Source organism: Rhinoderma darwinii, chromosome 1, assembly GCF_050947455.1.
Source record: "Rhinoderma darwinii isolate aRhiDar2 chromosome 1, aRhiDar2.hap1, whole genome shotgun sequence".
NCBI lineage: Eukaryota > Metazoa > Chordata > Amphibia > Anura > Rhinodermatidae > Rhinoderma > Rhinoderma darwinii.
In genome coordinates, this window is record NC_134687.1 from 266,250,439 (window position 1) to 266,272,080 (window position 21,642).

At 41.8% G+C, this 21,642-nt stretch overlaps 1 protein-coding gene across 9 annotated transcripts in view; it reads right to left on the reverse strand.

Moving 5' to 3' along the window:
- The window catches only part of ADGRL3 (adhesion G protein-coupled receptor L3), a 2,099,109-nt gene that overhangs the window by 1,327,342 nt on the left and 750,125 nt on the right, over nt 1–21,642 (reverse strand). For all 9 annotated transcript variants that reach the window (XM_075863876.1, XM_075863871.1, XM_075863866.1 and 6 more), the window contains exon 10: nt 3,269–3,454. In XM_075863876.1, the coding sequence (XP_075719991.1) occupies nt 3,269–3,454 (186 nt within the window). The remainder of the gene's footprint in view (nt 1–3,268; nt 3,455–21,642) is intronic.

The following is a 21,642-nucleotide window of genomic DNA, read 5'->3' on the forward strand; positions in this document are numbered from 1 at the left end:
TTGGGCACGTTGTAGGGCTCATAAAAGAGGGAGCGCCATTTGGCTTTTGGAGTGCAGATTTAGCTTGGTAGTAGTTATGTTTGGAGTTTTACTGGTATTTCAGTTTATAATATGGGGGTATATGTAATCTGTGCGGAGTACATCAGGGCATAATAAGAGGGTATAATAATGGGGTAAATAAATAATAATCCGCAGATGTGTGGCCAGTGTCGCACTGATAAATGGTAGCAGATGTTATCCGCTTTCGGAATACTCTGCATATTTTTCATCACCATAGTCAGTCTGAGAGCAATAAAGTTTCTATTTTTTCACCAACGGAGCTGTGTGAGGGCTTATTTGTTGCAGGACAATCTGTAGTTTTCATTGGTATCATTCTGGGGTACATGCGGTTTTTTTTTGTCACTTTTTATTCCATTTTTTGGCAAGCAAGGTGACCAAAAACCATCAATTCTGACAATGTTGTTTATTCTTTTTTTTACGGTATTGACAATTGTACTTTATTCTGCGGGTTGATATGATTATGGCGATACCATATGTATATAGTTTTTTCGTTTTGCAGCGTGTGCACAATAAAATCACTTTTTTAAATAAAATTATTTATTTTTTTGTGTCACCATATAGGGCATATTTTTTGCGGGAGGGGTTGTAGTTTTTATTGGTACCATTTTGAGGTATATGGGACTTTTTGATCACTTTTTATTGTATATTTTTGGAGGGGTGGTGACCAAAAAATAGTCATTCTGGCATTGTTTTTTCCTATATTAAAAGACTTATTATAGGAAAAAAATGTATAACTTTTATTTTTAAATGTTTATAAAACATTTTTATTAACTTATTTATACTTTTTTTTTTACTTGTCCCACTTGGGGACTTGAAGACTTGCAGCTCTGATCACTGCTAATATAATGTATTCTAACTGTCATTGTGACGTGACAGTCACTCAGAGTGAACCCGCTCCATACGATGCGGGTCTCGGCTGTTTGTTACAGACGACACTTCAGAGTAACGAGCGGCATCAATAACGACCGGAGCATTTAAATCGTTAGAAAGAGGGGTTGACCCCCTCTAACAGCTCATCGCGACCCCCTGCAACGCAATCGAGGGGGGGTGATTGTTGCTATGGCTGCCTGGGGGCCTAATGAAGGACCCCAGGTCTGCCACCTTGTACACCTATCCGGCAGGGCTTAATAGTTGCCTCTCAGAATCACGATATCCTGCAATACATTAGTATTGCAGTATATCGTGCAAGCGATCTAACGATCGCTGGCTGAAGTCCTCTAGGGGGCTAATAAAAAAAGTAAAAAAATATTAAAAGTTAAAAAAAAAAACCTTTTCCCATTTCCCCCTAGAGCATAGTAAAAAAAAATATAAATAAACATAATTGGTATCGCCATGACCATAAAACTCTGAACTATTACAATATATCATTATTTAACCCGCACGGTGAACACCGTAAAAAAAAAAAAACTGTAAACACCAGAATCTTTATTTTTTGGTCACCTAATCTCCCACAAAAAATGAAATAAAAAGTGATCAAACCGTCGCATGTACACCAAAATGGTATTATTAAAAACTACAGCTTATCCTGCAAAAAAATTAGCCCTCATACCACTTAAATCGACGGAAAAATAAAAAAATGTATGGCTCTCGGAATTTGGCGAAATTTTCTTTTTTTCACTTAGGTTTTTACTTGTAAAAGTAGTAAAATATAGAAAAAACAATATATATTTGGTATCGGTGTAATCATATTTACCCACAGAATAAAATTAACATGTTGTTTTAATTGCACAGTGAATTCCGTAAAAACGGGAGCAAAAAACCATGGAGGAATTTTCTACCCCACAAATAATTTTTATCCCGTTTCCTAGTACATTATACATTACGAAAAACTACAACTCATCCTGCAAAAATCAAGCCCTCATAGTACTATATAGACGGAAATATAGTATGGCTTTTGGAAGGTGGAGAGGGAAAAACGAAAATGAAAATCTGAAAAAGGGCTGCGGCGGGAAGGGGTTAAAGCGATTTTCAAGCTACTTAATGCATTCCTATGGACAGCTATTTATCACAGCAATTTTTTTGTAGTGAGATAAGTAGTCCAAGCCTAATGCATTCCTATGGACAGTGATTTATCAATCATTACAAAAAGAAATCTACGTCCGGCCCCAGCCTAAAGAAAATCCCCGAATGGTGTGTAAATCCATATGTAATTGTGGAACAAGGTTCGGAAAGCACTATGTATTCATGTGGGTGCATACGTAGGGGCCCAACCCAATAAGTAGAAAATAAGTACTATGCACACCAAATAGGAGTACAAGTTGTTTTTTTTATTATTCCAGTGTCAGTGCAACGTTTCGTTCAAACCTTGACCTTCCTCAGGCACTGTAAATTTCATAAATATATACATATTTTAGACTCCATGTAAAACAACATATATTGTCATAAACAGCATAGAACAGGTAATGTTTACGTTTCAAATAAACATATTTGAAAGCTTCATCAGAAGCAATATCAAAAGATGGGTAAACATATTCTGATCTAAGTGTCACAAAGATTTCATATGAAATATATATAAAATTTAATAAGTATCTAGCGAACGGTACATTTCATTTTGTTGAATACACGAACAACAAGAAAAAATGGCATATCATATAGCATAGGTAGTATTTATAGCACAGGTAACTACATTGATTACTTTCCTGTCAGTCAACTACCTATTCTCATTGTTTTCATTTCTAGTACTCGTAATGACATTGGACTGTTTTAATGCTTTACTGTTTTGCTGCACCTTATCCATCCTGCTCTTTTTTTACCTGGATACAACTTATTGTATTACATAGACTGCTTTCAAACTATATTTCGTACAATGTTTAATCATAATTTAAATTTTCCTAAGCTACTACTGCAGACATACCTCTGTACTGTACTGACCTCACGGCTAATAGAGCCAGCGGCTAGCTCTGCTTGAGCACTATTACTGTATGGGGCACTATCTACTTGCCAAAAGAGAAGAAGTGGGGATGCCATAATTAGGATTTTTATACTCAGAAAAAATCATCAGCTACTTGAGCTTAAAACAAAAATGTTAGTGTTTTTTTCCCTTCACACATTTTTTGTAAAATTATTTCATGTTCATGTGATGAGCACACAGAAAGACAACACACAAATGCTTTACAAAGGATTCAGGAACACAGTCAAATTTATGTTTAATAGTTGTTTTCAAAATGACTACTAAAAAAAACACTTTTACAATCAATATGCAAATTACCTTATTTAAACTTCGAGCTGCACTATCTTTTCCACCTGGAGTCAAATTTCTTAGCTGAACATCCAATAGGTCCACCAGCTGATCCATTGCCCGGACAGAATAGGTAATATCTCCAGCATTTAGGCGACCTCTTGTGTGCTCTGAAAGCTCTCTTGCAATGTTTGCAGCTGTTTCTAGTGACTTTAGCTAAAATAATAATAATTTTCATGTAAATATTCCAATAAATAGCAAGGACAATTATATATTTCTTAAGTGATGAAGCATGACAAGAAATATATAGGATCACCATGAAAGAAAAATTGTGATAGGGAACAGAAATAATCAGCTCCCTGTGATTAAGCTTGTAAACAGCACTGTCAATAGACAAGGAAACTTTTGATTATGATGTCCCTTCACATACATTTTCATGTCACAGGAGGATGATACATACAGTATATATTGAAATAGGTAAAAAATATATAATAATAAAATAATATAAGTATGAAACAATATAACTGATTTTACAGAGCCAAGAACTCTGGTCTAAATATACAATATCTAGGAGGACTCATTCAAGTAACAGTATAAGAAATCGGTACAAATAGTCACTCGGTATTCATGCGCAAACTGTTACTTGTAAAGTTCTGTGTGGTACAGTATCTTTCACTATCTTTCTATATGGTATTCGAATTGAATACCATATAAATGTTGTGTACTTCTGTATGAAATCCACATGGTGCTCCATATGTGTACCCTTAATTTTTATGGAGAATTCCGGCTTCAAAACTAGTTGTGCTCGCCAATAGTTTAAGGGAAAAACTGTATGCCTATGTAGGTTTTTGCACAGGTTCATCGACAAAGATGTAATTTAGGCGTCAATACAACATTTGAAAGAGCATGACATTATTTTTATAGCTGTATGCGGTGGTACAGAAACCGCCACTACTGTTATTTTATTACTACAGAGCTGTAATACAGTTGTGCGAATGAGCTGTTAGTAGAAGAGTCTTTATCATTAAAACAAAGGACAACACTACATTCTTAACAACACTGCCATACCATACCTTAACTACATCATTGGCACATCTCCAACAAAGAAACTACTCATTATGTCTTTTATATTTTAGTTCTGCTGTCTTGCATTGAAAGTAATCCTATCTTATATTTAAGTGCAGAGATTGTGAATAGACATCCCGTGGAATATCTATTCACTGTCTAAACACTTCAGTATTGTTAATGTGTTAGTATAAGACAGCACATAGTGATCTAAAAGGATCCCTATGCGCTGACTAAATGAATGGAGAGGAGTGCATGACGCTGATTGGTCAGTGTACAATGCCCACTTGGTCTAAATAAAAAATACGCCCACTTGGAAATTAAGCAACTCATTAGCATAAATCTAAAATCGCTAATAAAGTGGTGAAAACAGATCGTTTTATTAAATAAAAAGCACTGCCGTCACCTACATTATAGCGCCAATCTCCTTATGTAGGAGATACGGCACTTATAATGTGGTGACAGAGCCTCTTTAAAGAAATCAGTTCTAGGTAAATGAAATGTACTATAAAGGGAGTCAAAGGAACGCAGAGTATTATGAACATATAGATCCCCTATTTTACTAACCCCTAAGGTCATCCAGTTGGTTATATCAATGGAAGGAATCATTGAACTAAGGTAAAACAGAGGCATGCTATGTAGAGTCACCGAATCTGAGTCCAAGTTATTTGCTGCATACAAGTTATTTGCACTCATTCTGCGGCTCATTCATTTGGAGCAGTGTTCTGTACTAGTGATGCAGGGATTATCGTCCGATTTGGTTTTAGCCCTTCCCTGGTTGCAGATGCATATTCCCACGTTTAACTGGAGTACTGGGGTTCTTACTAAATGGGGTAATGAATGCATGACGTCCTGTTTTTCTGTTAATTCTATTTCTCCCCCTGAGGAGGTAAACACTCTACCTGAGTTTATTCAGGAGTTCAATGATGTTTTTTCTAAAAAGGCCTCCCAAGTGTTACCTCCTCATAGAGAATACTATTACGCAATCGATTTGGTACCAGGAGCTAAGCTCCCTAAGGGTAGGATATTTAATCTCTCTTGTCCTGAACGTGAGGCCATGAGAGAATATATCCAAGAAAGCCTGGCCAAGAGATACATTCGCTCCTCTACTTCTCCGGTAGGTGCTGGCTTCTTCTTCGTAGGGAAGATGGATGATGGTATTAGGCCGTGCATCGATTACCGAAACTTGAATAAGGTCACTGTAAGGAACCAGTATCCCCTTCCTTTGATTCCTGATCTCTTCAATCAGGTTCAAGGGGCCCAATGGTTCTCTAAGTTTGATCTTCGGTGGGCTTATAACCTTATCCGAGTCAGAGAAGGGGATGAGCGGAAGACTGTGTTTAACACGCCCGAAGGTAATTTCGAGTACCTCGTCATGCCCTTTGGGTTGTGTAATTCTCCCACGGTCTTCCAGAATTTCATAAATGAGATTTTAAGAGACTACCTGGGGGTAATTCTTGTAGTGTACATTGATGGCATACTTGTTTTTTCCAAGGACTGGTCCTCCCACATTGAGCATGTCAGGAAGGTACTCCAGGCCCTTTGGGAAAACAAACTCTTTGCTAAATCCGAAAAATGTGTGTTTGGGGTGCAGGAGATACCATTTTTGGGTCAAATCCTCACTCCTAATGAATTACGCATGGACCCTGCCAAGGTTCAGGCTGTGGCTGAATGGGTCCAACCTGCCTCCCTGAAGGTGTTAGTGCTTCCAGGGGTTTGCTAATTATTTCAGGAGATTCATTGCTAACCTCTCGGTCATCACTAAGCCTCTTACGGATCTTACTCGCAAAGGAGCTGATCTCCTCCCCTGGCCTCCGGAGGCGGCCCAGGCTTTTGAGATCCTTAAGAAGTGCTTTATCTCTGCCCCAGTGCTGATTCAGCCTAACCAAATGGAGCCATTCATCGTAGAGGTTGACGCCTCCGAGGTGGGACTGGGTGCTATCTTGTCCCAGGGTACCAGGTCCCTCACCTATCTCCATCCCTGTGCCTACTTCTCCAGGAAGTTCTCGCCCACTGAGAGTAACTATGACGTGGGCAACCGCGAACTCTTAGCCATTAAATGGCCATTTGAAGAGTGGCGCCACTTCTTGGAGTGGGCTAGGCACCAGGTAACGGTCCTTACCGACCACAAGAATCTGGTCTTCCTAGAATCTGCCCGGAGGCTAAACCCGAGACAAGCTCGATGGGCATTGTTTTTTTACTAGATTCAACTTTGTGGTCACCTATAGGGCTGGGTCTAAAAATATTAACGCTGATGCACTGTCGTGTAGCTTCATGGCCAGCCCTCCTTCGGAGGAAGATCCTGCTTGTGTTTTGCCCCCAGGTATAATAATATCCTCTGTTGATTCTGACTTAGTCTCCGAAATTGCGGCTGATCAAGGTTCAGCTCCCGGGAACCTTCCTGAGAACGAGCTGTTTGTTCCCCTGCAATTCCGGTTAATTCTCTGCACTATCTGGCCATCCAGGCATCCTGGGTACCAAGCACCTCATTTCTAGAAACTATTGGTGGCCTGGCTTGCCTGAAGACGTTAATGCCTATGTCGCCGCTTGTGAAATTTGTGCTAGGTCCAAGACTCCCAGGTCCCGACCAGCGGGCTTACTATGTCCTTTGCCCATTTCCCAGAGACCTTGGACCCATATCTCCATGGATTTTATCACCGATCTGCCTCCATCTCAAGGCAAGTCGGTGGTGTGGGTTGTAGTAGACCGATTTAGTAAGATGTGCCACTTTGTGCCCCTCAAGAAACTACCCAATACCAAGAGGCACTAATACACTGCAATACAATAGTATTGAATTGTATTATAAAAGCGATCGGAACAAATGCATAGTGAAGTCCCTTAGTGGGACTAGTAAAAAAATAAATATTGTTTTGCTTTATTAACCCCTTCCCTCTTTAGCCACTTTTGACCTTCCTGACAGAGCCTCATTTTTCAAATCTGACATGTTTCACTTTATGTGGTAATAACGTCGAAATGCTTTCACCTATCCGGGCGATTATGAGATTGTTTTCTCGTGACACATTGGACTTTTAGATAGTGGTAAAATTCGGTCGATACATTCAGTATTTAATTGTGAAAAACACGAAAATATAGTGAAAAATTGCAAACATTAGCATTTTTCTCAATTTAAATGTATCTGCTTGTAAGACAGGCAGTTATAACACACAAAATTGTTGCTAATTAACATCCCCCATATGTCTACTTTAGATTGGCATCGTTTTTTGAACATCCTTTTATTTTTCTATGACCTCACAAGGCTTAGAACTTTAGCAGCAATTTCTCACATTTTCAAGAAAATTTCAAAAGGCTATTTTTACAGGGGCCAGTTCAGTTGTGAAGTGGTTTTGAGGGCCTTATATATTAGAAACCCCTAAAAAGTCACCCCATTTTAAAAACTTCACCCCTCAAAGTATTCAAAACAGCATTTAGAAAATGTCTTAACCCTTTACACATTTCACAGGAATTAAAGCAAAGTAGAGGTGAAATTTACAAATTTCATATTTTTTTGCAGAAATAAATTTTTAATACAAGTTTTTTTATAACACAGAAGCTTTTACCAGAGAAATGCAACTCAATATTTGTTGCCCAGTTTCTGCAGTTTTAGGAAATATCCCACATGTGGCCGTAGCGTGCTACTGGACTGAAGCACTGGCCTCAGAAGCAAAGGAACACCTAGTGGATTTTGGGGCCTTATTTTTGTTAGAATATATTTTAGGCACCATGTCAGGTTTGAAGGGCTCTTGCGGTGCCAAAACAGTGAAAATCCCCCAAAAGTGACCCCATCTGGGAAACTAGACACCTCAAGGAAATTATCTAGGGGTGTAGTGAGCATTTTGACCGCACAGGTTTTTTACAGAAATTATTGGAAGTAGGCCGTGAAAATGAAAATCAACATTTCTTCAAAGAAAATGTAGGTTTAGCGAATTTTTTGTCATTTCCACAAGGACTAAAGGAGAAAAAGCACCGCAAAATTTGTAAAGCAATTTCTCCCGAGTAAAACACTACCCCACATGTGGTAATAAATGGATATTTGGACACACGGCAGGGCTTAGAAGGGAAAGAGCGCCGTTTGGCTTTTGGAGCTCAAATTTAGCAGGAATGGTTTGAGAGGCCATGTCACATTTACAAAGCCCCTGAGGGGACAAAACAGTGGAAACCCCCCACAAGTGACCCCATTTCGGAAACTACACCCATTGAGGAAATTATCTAGGAGTATAGTGAGCGTTTTGACCCCACAGGTTTTTTGCATAAATTATTGGAAGTAGGCTGTGAAAATGATAATCTAAATTTTTTCAAAGAAAATGTAGGTTTAGCTAATTTATTCTCATTTCCAGAAGGACTGAAGGAGAAAAAGGAGTAAAATTTGTAAAGCAATTTCTCCCGAGTAAAACAATACCCCACATGTGGTAATAAACGGCTGTTTGGACACACGGCAGGGCTTAGAAGGGAAAGAGCGCCATTTGGCTTTTGGAGTCCACATTTAGCAGGAATGGTTTGCGGAGGCCATGTCACATTTACGAAGCCCCTGAGGGGACTAAACAGTGGAAACCCCCCACAAGTGACCCCATTTTGGAGACTACACCCATTGAGGAAATTATCTAGGGGTATAGTGAGCGATTTGACCCCACAGTTTTTTTGCAGAAAATATTGGAAGTAGGCCATGAAAATAATAATCTATATTTTTTCCCAAAAAATCTAGGTTTAGCTAATTTTTTCTCATTTCCAGAAGGACTGAAGGAGAAAAAGCACCACAAAATTTGTAAAGCAATTTCTCCCGAGTAAAACAATACCCCACATGTGGTAATAAACGGCTGTTTGGACACACGGCAGGGCTTAGAAGGGAAAGATCACTATTTGGTTTTTTGAGATCACATTTAGCAGGAATGGTTTGCGGAGGCCAGGTCACATTTGCAAAGCCCCTGAGGGGACAAAACAATGAAAACGCCCAAAAAGGGACTCCATTTAGGAAACTACACCTCTTGAGGAATTCATCGAGGGGTGTAGTAAGCATTTTGACCCCACAGTTGTTTCATAGAATTTATTAGAATTAGGCAGTGAAAATAAAAACAGTCCTTTTTCTTCAATAAGACGTAGCTTTAGCGCAAATTTTTTAATTTTCTCAACAAATAAAGGAAAAAAAGAACCCAAAATTTGTAAAGCAATTTCTCCCGAGTATGGCAATACCCCATATGTGGTCATAAACTGCTGTTTGGGCAAACGGCAGGGCTCAGAAGGAAAGGACCGCCATTTGGAGTGCAGATGTTGCTGGATTGGTTTCTGGGCGCCTGTGGGCCCAAAACAGTGGAAACCCCCCAGAAGTGACCCCATTTTGGAAACGACACCCCTCAATGCATTTACCAAGGGGTGTAGTAAGCATTTTAACCCTGCAGGTGTTTTGTAGAAATTAGTGTTCACTCGATGTTGCAGAGTGAAAATGGGATTTTCTTCCATAGATATGCCAATATGTGGTGCCCGGCTTGTGCCACCATAACAAGACAGCCCTCTAATTATTATGCGGTGTTTCCCGGTTTTAGAAACACCCTACATGTGGCCCTAATCTTTTGCCTGGACATATGACAGGGCTCAGGAGTGAAGAGTACCATGCGGAGTGGAGGCCTAATTTGGCGATTTACAAAGTATTGGTTCACAACTGCAGAGGCTCAGATGTGAAATAATAAAAAGAAACCCCTGAGAAGTGACCCCATTATGGAAACTGCACCCCTCAAGGCATTTATTAAGAGGTGTAGTGAGCATTTTCACACCACAGGTCTTTTCCATAAATGAATGCACTGCGGATGGTGCAAATTAAAAATTTATATTTTTCCCTAGATATGCCATTCAGTGGCAAATATGTCATGCCAAGCTTATGACACTGGAGACACACACCCCAAAAATTGTTAAAAGGGTTCTCCCGGGTATGACGATGCCATATATGTTGAAGGAAACTGCTGTTTGGGCACGCTGTAGGGTTCAGAGCCGAGGGAGCACCATTTGGCTTTTGGAGAGCGGATTTTGCTTGGTACTAAATTTGTTTGAGTATTGCTGGTGTTTTATAATGTGGGGGTACATGTAAGCGGGGCGGAGTATATAAGGGGCATAGTCAGGTGGTATGAAAAAAAAAAAATAATCCATAGATGTGTGTTACGCTGTGAAGCAATCCTTTCCGCACAGGCCAGTGTCGCACTGATAAATGGTGTCATTTCTTACCCCCCTTTTGGTCCACACTCTGCACCTTTGTAGTTTGAGGAATTTTGCTTGGAAAGTATTGTCCTGGTATAATACGGGCACCGTCGCTTCCAGCGGATATGTTTGGGCCCTCCCTTTCCTGGTTCCCTAATTTTAGGTCCTTGATAAATCGCCTCTTCAAACTGAAGAAATGTTCCCCTCGGGCACAACTGCATATTTTTTTATTTCCTGACTTATTGGAGCCATAACTAATTTTATTTTTCATAGACGTAGCGGTATGAGGGCTAGTTTGTTGCGGGATGAGCTGTAGTTATTATTGGTACCATTTTGGGGTACATGTGACTTTTTGATCACCTTTTATCCTATTTTTTGGGATGCCAGGTAAACAAAAAAATGCAATTCTGGCACAGCTTTTTTCGTTTTTTTTATACAGCGTTCACCATGCGTTATAAATTACATGTTAACTTTATTCTGTGGGTCAGTACGATTCCGGCGATACCTAATTTATAGCACTTTTTTATGTTTTACAACTTTTTTCACAATAAAATTACTTTTGTAAAAAGAATGTATTTTTTTTCTGTCGCCAAGTTGTGAGAACCATAACTTTTTAATTTTTTTGTCGACGGAGCTGTATGAGTGCTTGTTTTTTGCGGGACGAGCTATAGTTTTTATAGGTACCATTTTTGGATACGTGCAACTTTTTGATCACTTTTTATTCTAATATTTGTAGGGCAAAGTGACTAAAAAACAGAAACTCTGGTAACGTTTTTTACAGTTTTTTTTACGCTGTTCACCGCGTGCAATAAATAATACAATATTTTGATACCTCAGGTCGTTACGGTCGTGACGATACCAAATACATATTATTATTATTTTTCAATAATAAAGGACTTGATAAGAGTAAAAGGGGGATTGTGTTTTATTTGATTACTTGAAACTTTTATTGTTTTCAAACTTTTATTTTTTGCACTTTTTTTTACACTTTTTTACACTTTTTTATACTTTTTTTACACTTTTCTTCAAGTCCCACTAGGGGACTTGAAGGTCCAACGGTCAGATTTTTTTTTTTCTAATACATTGCACTACCTATGTAGTGCAATGTATTAGATCTGTCAGTCATTCACTGACAGCAAGCCGATTAGGCTTCGCCTCCCGGCAGGGCCTAAATCGGCTTCCGTAATGGCAGAGCAGGAGACCATTGTGTCTCCTGTTGCCATAACAGCAGTCGCCAGTCCCGATTGCCTGTCAGGGCTGGCGATCTGCTAGTAACCGCTACGATGCAGCAATCGCTTTCGATTGCTGCATCGAAGGGGTTAATGGCAGGGATCGAAGCTAGCTCCGGTTCCTGCCGTTACAGGTGGATGTCAGCTGTACAGTACAGCTGACTTCCACCGCTGATGACGCCGGATCAGCTCCTGACCCGGCGCCATCTTGCCGGCAGCTACGGAAGCCGATCAGGCTCCGCCGCCGGGCGGATCTTGTCCGGCTTCAGTGCTAGGCAGACCGGGAGGCTAGTGTTAGGCCTCCGGTTGCCATTGCAGCCACCGGAACCCCGGCAATTTCATTGCTGGGGCTCCGATGAGCTGCAAACACCTTAAGTGCAGCGATCGCGTTTGAGCGCTGCACTTAAGGGGTTAATGGCGGGGATCGAAGCTAATTTCGGTCCCCGCCGTTACAGTCGGATGTCAGCTGTAAGATACAGCTGAGATCCGGTGATGATGGCACCGACTCAGCTTCTGAGCCGGTGCCAAACATTTGATGTACATGTACGGCATTTTGTGGGAAGTCAATGCTTTCCATGACGTACATGTACGGCAAATGTCGGGAAGGGGTTAAGTGAAAAATAAATTTCCCCTTACAAAATGCTTTATTATTATTATAAAAAACAAAAAAAAGCTACACATTTCGTATCACCGCATCCGTAATGACCCCAACTATAAAGTTATTACATTTTTTAACCCGCACGGTGAACGGCGTAAACAAATAATTAAAAAACAATGCAAAAATTGCGGTTTTCTATAAATCCTGCCTTAAAAAAAAAAATGAGATAAAAAGTGATCAAACAGTTGCATCTACTCCAAAATGGTACCAATAAAAACTACAAGTCGTCCCGCAAAAAAAACGCCCTCACACAACTGCATTGGCGGAAAAATAAAAAAGTTCTGACTATTGAAATATGGAGACACAAAAATAAATCATTTTGAAAAAAAGTTTTTACTGTGTAAAAGTAGTAAAAAAAAAAAATCTATATAAATTTGGTATTGTTGCAACCGTAACAACCCACTGAATAAAGTTGTTGTGTTATTTACACGTTAAACAGCGTAAATTTGGGACGCAAAAAAGTGTGGCGAAATTGCTGCTTCCCCACCCTCCAACAAAAAAGTTAGTAAAAGTGAATCAATAAAGTCTATGTACCCCAAAATGGTGTTAATAAAAAATAAAACTTGTCCCGCAATAAACAAGACCTTATACAGCTATGTCGACGTAAAAATAAAAAAGTTATAGCTCTTTGAATGAAACCCAGAAAGCCCTTTTTTCTATCATCAACCTAAGATCCACAATGATCCAAAAGAATCCACTTGGACACCCAATAATATCAGGTATTAATTCACTAAACTGCCAGCTATCTCATTTTATAGATCTACACCTACAGGAACACGTGACACAACTTCCCTCCTACTTTAACCCCTTAAGGACGCAGCCTAGTTTTGGCCTTAAAGAGGCTCTGTCACCAGATTTTGCAACCCCTATCTGCTATTGCAGCAGATAGGCGCTGCAATGTAGATTACAGTAACGTTTTTATTTTAAAAAAACGAGCATTTTTGGCCAAGTTATGACCATTTTTGTAGTTATGCAAATGAGGCTTGCAAAAGTCCAAGTGGGTGTGTTTAAAAGTAAAAGTCCAAGTGGGCGTGTATTAGGTGCGTACATCGGGGCGTTTTTAATACTTTCACTAGCTGGGCGCTCTGATGAGAAGTAACATCCTCTTCTCTTCAGAACGCCCAGCTTGTGACAGTGCAGATCTGTGACGTCACTCACAGGTCCTGCATCGTGACGGCCACATCGGCACCAGAGGCTACAGTTGATTCTGCAGTCGATCTTACCTGCAAACGCTGATGCTGCTGCAGAATCAACTGTAGCCTCTGCTGCCGATGTGGCCGTCACGATGCAGGACCTGTGAGTGACGTCACAGATCTGCACTGTCACAAGCTGGGCGTTCTGAAGAGAAGAGGATGTTACTTCTCTTCACAGCGCCCAGCTAGTAAAAGTATTAAAAACGCCCCGCTGTACGCACCTAATACACGCCCACTTGGACTTTTACTTTTAAACACACCCACTTGGACTTTTGCAAGCCTCATTTGCATAATTACAAAAATGGTCATAACTTGGCCAAAAATGCTCGTTTTTTAAAAATAAAAACGTTACTGTAATCTACATTGCAGCGCCTATCTGCTGCAATAGCAGATAGGGGTTGCAAAATCTGGTGACAGAGCCTCTTTAAGGCTCAGAGCCCATTTTTCAAATCTGACATATTTCACTTTATGTGGTAATAACGTCGGAATGCTTAAACCTACCCAAGCGATTCTGAGATTGTTTTCTCGTGACACATTGGGCTTCATATTCGTGGTAAAATTTGGTCGATATATTTAGTGTTTATTGGTGAAAAATTGCAAAATGTAGAGAAAATTTTGAAAAAATTGCATTTTTCAGAATTTAAATGCATCTGCTTGTAAAACAGACGGTTATACCACCCAAAATAGTTACTACTTCACATTTCCCATATGTCTACTTTAGATTGGCATCGTTTTTTGAACATTCTTTTATTTTTCTTGGACGTTACAAGGCTTAGAACATAAACAACAATTTCTCATATTTTTAAGAAAATTTCAAAAGCCTTTTTTTTAAGGTACCTCTTGAGTTCTGAAGTGGCTTTGTGGGGCCTATGTATTAGAAACGCTGATAAAACACCCCATTTTAAAAACTAGACCCCTCAAAGTATTCAAAACAGCAGTTATAAAGTTTTTTAACCCTTCAGGCATGTCACAGGAATTAAAGCAAAGTGGAGGTGAAATTTGCAAATTTCATTTTTCTTGCTGAATTTCAATTTTATTCATTTTTTTTTCTGTAACACAGAAGGTTTTACCAGAGAAACACTACTAAATATGTATTTTCCAGATTCTGCAGTTTTTAGAAATGTCCCACATGTGGCCCTACTGTGCTCGTGGACTAAAAGACAAGCCCTAGAATCAAAGAAGCACCTAGTGCATTTTGAGTCCTCTTTTTTATTAGAATATATTTTAGGCAGCATGCCAGGTTTGAAGAGGTGTTGAGGTGTCAAAACAGTAGGAATCCCCCAATAGTGACCCCATTTTGTAAACTACACCCCTCAAGGAATTCATTTAGGGTTGTTGTTACCATTTTGACCGCACATTTTTTTCACAGCACGTATTTGAATTGGGCTCTGAAATGAAAAAAATGTCATTTTTTCCAATAAAATGTCATTTGTGATCAAAATTTCTTATTTTCACAGGGAACAAAATACCCCATTTTGTTGCCCAATTTGTCCTTAGTGTGGCAGTACCCCATTTGTGGTGATAAACTGCCGTTTGGGCCCATGGGAGGGCTCAGAAGGAAAGGAGCGCTATATGTTTGTTGGAGTCCAGATTTTGTTGGATTGGTTTTCGGGTGCCATGTCGCATTTGCAGAGCCTCAGAGGTATCAAAGCAATGGAAACCCACCAAAAGTGACCCCATTTTGGAAACTACACCCCTCAAGGAATTCATTTATGGTTGTTGTTAGCATTTTGACCGCACAGTTTTTTCACAGCACCTATTTCAATTGGGCTGTGACATTAAAAAAATGTCATTTTTTCCAATAAGATGTAATTTTTTACCAAAATTTCTTATTTTCACAGGGAACAAAATACTCAATTTTGTTGCCCAATTTCTCCTGAGTGCATCAATACCCCATTTGTGGCAATAAACTGCCGTTTGGGCCCATGGGAGGCCTCAGAAGGGAAGGAGCGCTGTGTGTTCTTTGGAGTACAGATTTTGCTGGTTTGGTTTTTGTGTGCCATGTCGCATTTGCAGAGCCTCAGAGGTATCAAAGCAATGGAAACCCACCAGAAGTGACCCCATTTTGGAAACTACACCCCTCAAGGAATTCATTTATGGGTAATGTGACCATTTAGACCCCATGGTTTCTTCACAGAACTTATTTGAATTGGGCTGGGAATGAAAACAAAATTATTTTTGTCAAATAATATGTAGTTTTGGCTGAAAATTTCTTATTTTCACAAGAAACAAAATACCCCATTCTGTTGCGCAATTTGTTCTGAGTGCCACAATACCCCATTTGTTGTGATAAACTGCCGTTTGGGCCCATGGGAGGGCTCAGAAGGAAAGGACCACCATTTGGCCTACTCGGGATTTTCTAGTGCGAAGTCATGTATGCAGAAGTCCCTGAGGTACCAGTACAGTTGAAACCCGCAAGAAGTGACCCCGTTTTAAAAACTACACCCTTAAGGCATTCATCTAGAGGTGTAGTGACCATTTTGACCGGAGACCTACACCCCATAAACTGTAATGTGGGTTCTCCCGGGTATGGCAATACCCTACATGTGGCTGTTATCAGCTGCCTGGACACACAGCAGGGCCCAGAGGGGAAAGACGAGGGGGGATAAGCTGTGCGGAGTGCATCAGGGTAAGTAAAATTGGGGTAAATTATAAACCAAGGGATGTATGATAAATTTTAAAACACTTTCATACAGAGCTCTGGTTATTCGGGACACGTGTCACATTGATATATTGTGTCCTCCCTTATCCCCCTCTTATAGCAGACTTTGCACCTCTTTTGACTTTTTCCCTTCTTGCCAGTTTGGGGAACTTCCCCTGGAAAGTGTTGCCCTGGTACGATGCGTGTGGGCTCGCTTCCAGAAGTACTGGGTGCCCCCCCTTCTTGGTCCCTAAAGATTAGGTTCTTGATAATCACCTCTTGAAATTCCAGGAAAGTTCCCGTCTGGCCTGCACATCGACGTAGCATGTACGCATTGTACAATGCCATCTGTATGATGTGCCTGGCCAGCTTCTTATACCACACCGCATGGCGCTGTAGGGCTTCAGGGCTTGATCTTACAAGTCCATCACTCCCATGTACCTATTGTAGTCCAGGATGCAGTCTGGTTTGGGGGTGGCCTTTCCTTCATATATCCTAAACCTGTAGGTATACCCTGATGCACTCTCACAGCTTATACATCTTCACGCCATACCTTGCCCTCTTACCCGGCAGGTACTCGCGGAATTGAACCCTCCCTTTAAAATGTACCAGGGACTCATCAATAGAAATACACTTCTCGGGGGTGTATGCTTGGGAAAACCGGGCACTGGAACGGTCTAATAGGGGTCTCCGTTTAGACAAACGGTCAAAACTGGGGTAATCTCGGGGTGGGCACGGCTCATTATCAGTATAATGTAAGAAGCGAAGTATTGCCTCATTTATTTATTTTTTTAGGTTCCAGTTCAGTTCTGAAGTTGCTTTGAGGGGCCCATATATTAGAAACCCCTATCAAATACCCCATTTTAGAAACTAGACCCCTCAAAGTATTCACAACAGCATGTAGAAAGTTTATGAACCCTTTAGGTGTTTCACAAAAATTTAGAGCAAAGTAGAGGTGAAATTTACATTTTTTTTTTGTCAGAAAATCCTCTTTATACCATTTTTTTTATAACACAAAAGGATTTATCACAGAAACGCAACTTAATACGTATTGCCCAGATTCTGCAGTTTAGAGAAATATCCCACATGTGGCCCTTGGGCGGTAATGGACTGAAACACCGGCCTCCGAAGCAAAGGAGCACCCAGTGGATTTTGAGGCCTCTTTTTTATTAGGCACCATGTCCGGTTTGAAGAGGTCTTGTGGTGCCAAAACATTGGGAACCCCCCAAAAGTGACCCCAATTTGGAAACTAGACCCCTTGAGGAATCCATTGTAGTTTTCTTGGGGTGCATGCGGCTTTTTGATCAGTTTTTATTCTATTTTTAGGTGGCGTGGTGACTAAAAAACAGCAATTCTACTATTGTTTTTTTTTCGTTTTTTTTTACAGCGTTCACCGTGCGCTATAAATGACATATTCACTTTATTCTGCGGGGCGATACGATTACGGCGATACCAGATGTTTATAGTTTTTTTTTATGTCTTATGGCGTTTGCACAATAAAATACGTTTTGTAAACAATCATTCACTTTTTGTGTTACCTTATTCTAAGAGCCATAACGTTTTTATTTTTCAATCAATAAAGCCGTGCGAGGACTTATTTTTTGCGTAATGAACTGTAGTTTTGATCAGCACCATTTTTAGGTACATGCGACTTTTTTATCTCTTTTTATTCCATTTTTTGGGAGGTGAAGTGACCAAAGAATTGTGATTGTGGTTCGGTTTATTATTATTTTATTTTACGGCGTTCACCGTGCGGGATAAATAATGAAATAATTTTGTAGTTCAGGCCGTTACGGACGCGGCGATACCAATTATGTATAGTTTATTTGTTTGTTTATATATTTTTATTAATAATAAAGGACTGATAAGGGAAAAGGGGGGATTTTTACTTTTATTACTTTTAAATCTTTTATTTTCTAATTTTTACACATCTTTTTTTAACTTTTTTTTCACTTTATTACTTTGTCCCACTAGGGGACATGAGGGCAGGAGGCTCTGATCGCTATTCTAATACACTGCACTACATGCGTAGTGCAGTGTATTAGAACTGTCAGCTACTCACTGACAGCAAGCATAGTGGGTCCTGCCGTTGTCAGGACCCACTAGGCTTCCGTCTATGGCATAGCCGGACGCCATTGTTTGGTGTCCGGTTGCCATAGTCACCATCGCCGGCCGCTATCGCGTAGCAGGCCGGCGATGGCAGCTTAACCCCTAAAAAGCCGCGATCTCTATAGAACGCGGCTTTTAAGGGGTTAATCAGCGGGGACACAGCGATCGGTCCCCGCTGTAGGAGCTGTGACAGCTGCTGAACAAGACAGCAGCGTCACAGCTCCTGTATGTGTCGGGAGGACGGCCGAAACGGCCGTTACTCCCGAGACGTACTATTACGGCATGGAGCGCGAACGATACAGCTGCCATGACGTAATAGTACGTCAAGGAGCTGGAAGGGGTTAAAGACTCTACTGGTCTAATCAGGGATTTGAAAAAACAGAGATGGAACAAAAGCTACACTCTAATGACCCTAGATGTGATATCTCTGTACTCTAATATCAAACATGAATTAGGCCTTGAAGCAACGTGATTCTATCTGGAAAAAAAAAATTATTACACAAAGACCAAAGCCTAAAATTCATACTGATTAGGAACATCTTTAAATATTAAGGCAGGCTATACCAACAAATAAAAAGGCACAGCCATGGAGACTCGGGGTGCCCTCAGTTATGCTAATTTGTTTATGAGTCGATTTGAATCCCTTTACATTCTGGATGGACATAAACATCTAGACAAACTGGTTTATTATACCGGATATATTAACGATCTTTTTATCTTATGGGCAGGATCACCTGAAGAAATCATGTATTTTGTAGATCATCTCAATAAGAACACTTGGGCTATTAGTTTCACCCAGGGCCGATTCTAGCTTTTCTGCTGCCTAAGGCGAAAATTGAAATGGAGCCCCCTGGATTTTGATTCAAATCCACCTGGCTAGTCTACATCACTACCAGCCTTCTCAACTCCGGGACATGTGCCATTGCCTTGTACTCCCCTGGCATGCGCAGTGCAGCGATGAAGCCGGGTAGAATACACCACGCTAGACGGTGCGTGCCCAAGTAGTACAAGGCAATGGCAAATCCGAGAAAATTGTATCAGCGAGGGGAATGTCAATCAAACATGGAAAGGTGGAATTGGAGGCAGGGTGATGTGACTCTTCAGGATAGTGGCACCGCCCCATCACCCTTTAATGAGTAATTAGCATATAGTGTGCACCGTTTTAAAGTTGATTTTATAGATTTTGCTGCATCTGAAAAAACATACATTTGGAAATATTGTCAGGTCATGTATTACCGCATGGTGGCTGTTCAAGGGGTTAAAACTACTAGACAGGTTTCCATTAAATATACAATGAATTGGAAACAATTCCATCTGCCCTGCAATTTTGTTATTAGAAATATATTCTACATATTTACAGCTCCAGAACCAAGCTCATTACATATAAACAGCTCCAGAACCAAGCTCATTACATATATACAGCACCAGAACAAAGCTAAGTACATATATACAGCACCAGAACATGCTCAGTACCTATATACAGCACCAGAACAAAGCTCAGTACATATGTACAGCACCAGAATTAAGCTTATTACAGGGGCGTGGCTTGGCGATGGCGGTGTGAGGACGCATGTAATCGGAGCTCCGGACCTGCATCACTCTCAGCACACTACCACGGGCTCACTTACCTGCTCCAGCGGCGGGATGACCAAAGGGCGACACCGCAAGTCGCAGTCGGTCACTCCCGGCCCCACATCTATGGACAGGTTCCTCCGATCTGGCCGCGACGGGACTTCTTCGCGGCCCTCTTCCATCCCAGCTGTACGCCGCAGTCGGTCCCCGACGTCGCGTGGGGATTCTCCGCCTACCGGCACCGTGGTCCCGGCTGGACCCTCCAGAGGACTGCAGGACCGCTCCCCTGATGCTCCGTCCCCGGAGGTAGGTCCAGGTGAAGGGGCCGTGGCAGGGTCTGTGTCTCCGGTGAGAGCCGCTGCTCCCCTCCCCCCGCTGCATCCACATGAGCCCGGGCAGGAACATGGCCGCCGGGCATTCAAAGGCGTGGCAGATCAGGCGCCATTTTCTTCCACTGTCCCCCTGCACTATCCCTCAGAGGACTGGTCACTCCTGAGCCAGGGCACACCGGCCATATTAAGGGGCCCGCTCACCCCATCCACTGTCCAGGGGGACCCCCACCCTGTTTCATCTACAGGCCCGCCCCTCCATGGAACGGACCCTGGCAGAGTTATGGGAAATGGTGAGGGCATTGCCCACGAAATCTGATTTGGATGCTCGCCCCTCACGGCCGGAAGAGAAACTTTACCGTGTCATAGGGGTGGTGTCCCAAGATTTACAATCTTTAACCACACGGGTTAAGCTCATGAACAGACCACGCGACTCGGCCATTGAAATGTATAGGGTGCATCGCTTAGCAGGCCCACGGAACAGGGAAAGTAACCGCCCGCGAGATGTCATCTGCAGGGTGCACTTTTACAAACAAAAAGAGGACATTGCACGGCGAGCATGGGAGTGGGGGGCCATTCCTTTCCAGGGTGCTGAGGTGACCATCTTGCTGGATGTCTTTAGGCTGACCCTACACATGCGTAGGGTGATACGCCCTTTGCTGGAGGCTACCAAAGAAGCGGGCGCTTCCTATAGATGGGGCCATCCCTTCCACGTAATTCTCCGCCGCCAGGGGCAATCATTTGCTGTACGCTCTCCGGAAGATTTGGAAGCTGCCTTCCGTTTCCTAGAGATCTCCCCATTGCGCCTCCCGGATTGGACGGAGCCACCGCCGTCGCTCTTCCCTAGGGGGGCTCTTTACCCGGACTCTGTGCGCCCTTCTCTGCCTCATCCTAGAGACGGTCCTCGCGAGCAACGGGCATCCGGACGGCGTTTGTCCCGAAGAGACTGACTGGCCCGCGGCCAGAAGGCTAGCGTATCTCTGTCTCCATAAGGGTGTCAGTGGGGGCCTGTTTGTCATGAGTGTCTAACCCCCCTTTTTTTCTTCTCAGGTTTTTGCGGGAGTGACTGTTGCCGGGCCGAAGGGGAATTTGTGTTGGCCAGTGGGTCCTGTTTGCGGGGTCAGGGGGAATGTCTCAGGGACCCTCTTCCTCCCTCTCTACTGCCCTGCGGTGGGAGGTCAGGAATCTACATATACCCGTTATAGTCGGCCTGTTGAGTCTGGGGTTTCCGGTCTGCTCTCTTTTGGGCTTATAACAACTCAGTTCCATTTAGTGGCAAGTTTCAGGTGGATCACCTCTTCACACCGCTGTCCTTCTACGTTCCCCACTAGGTTTCCGTGAAGTTGTGTCGTGTTCAGGAGGTGATTTCTCCCGGGATCGACATAATACGCAAAGTATTGTTTAGGGGTTTTGCACTCCTCTGTTAGC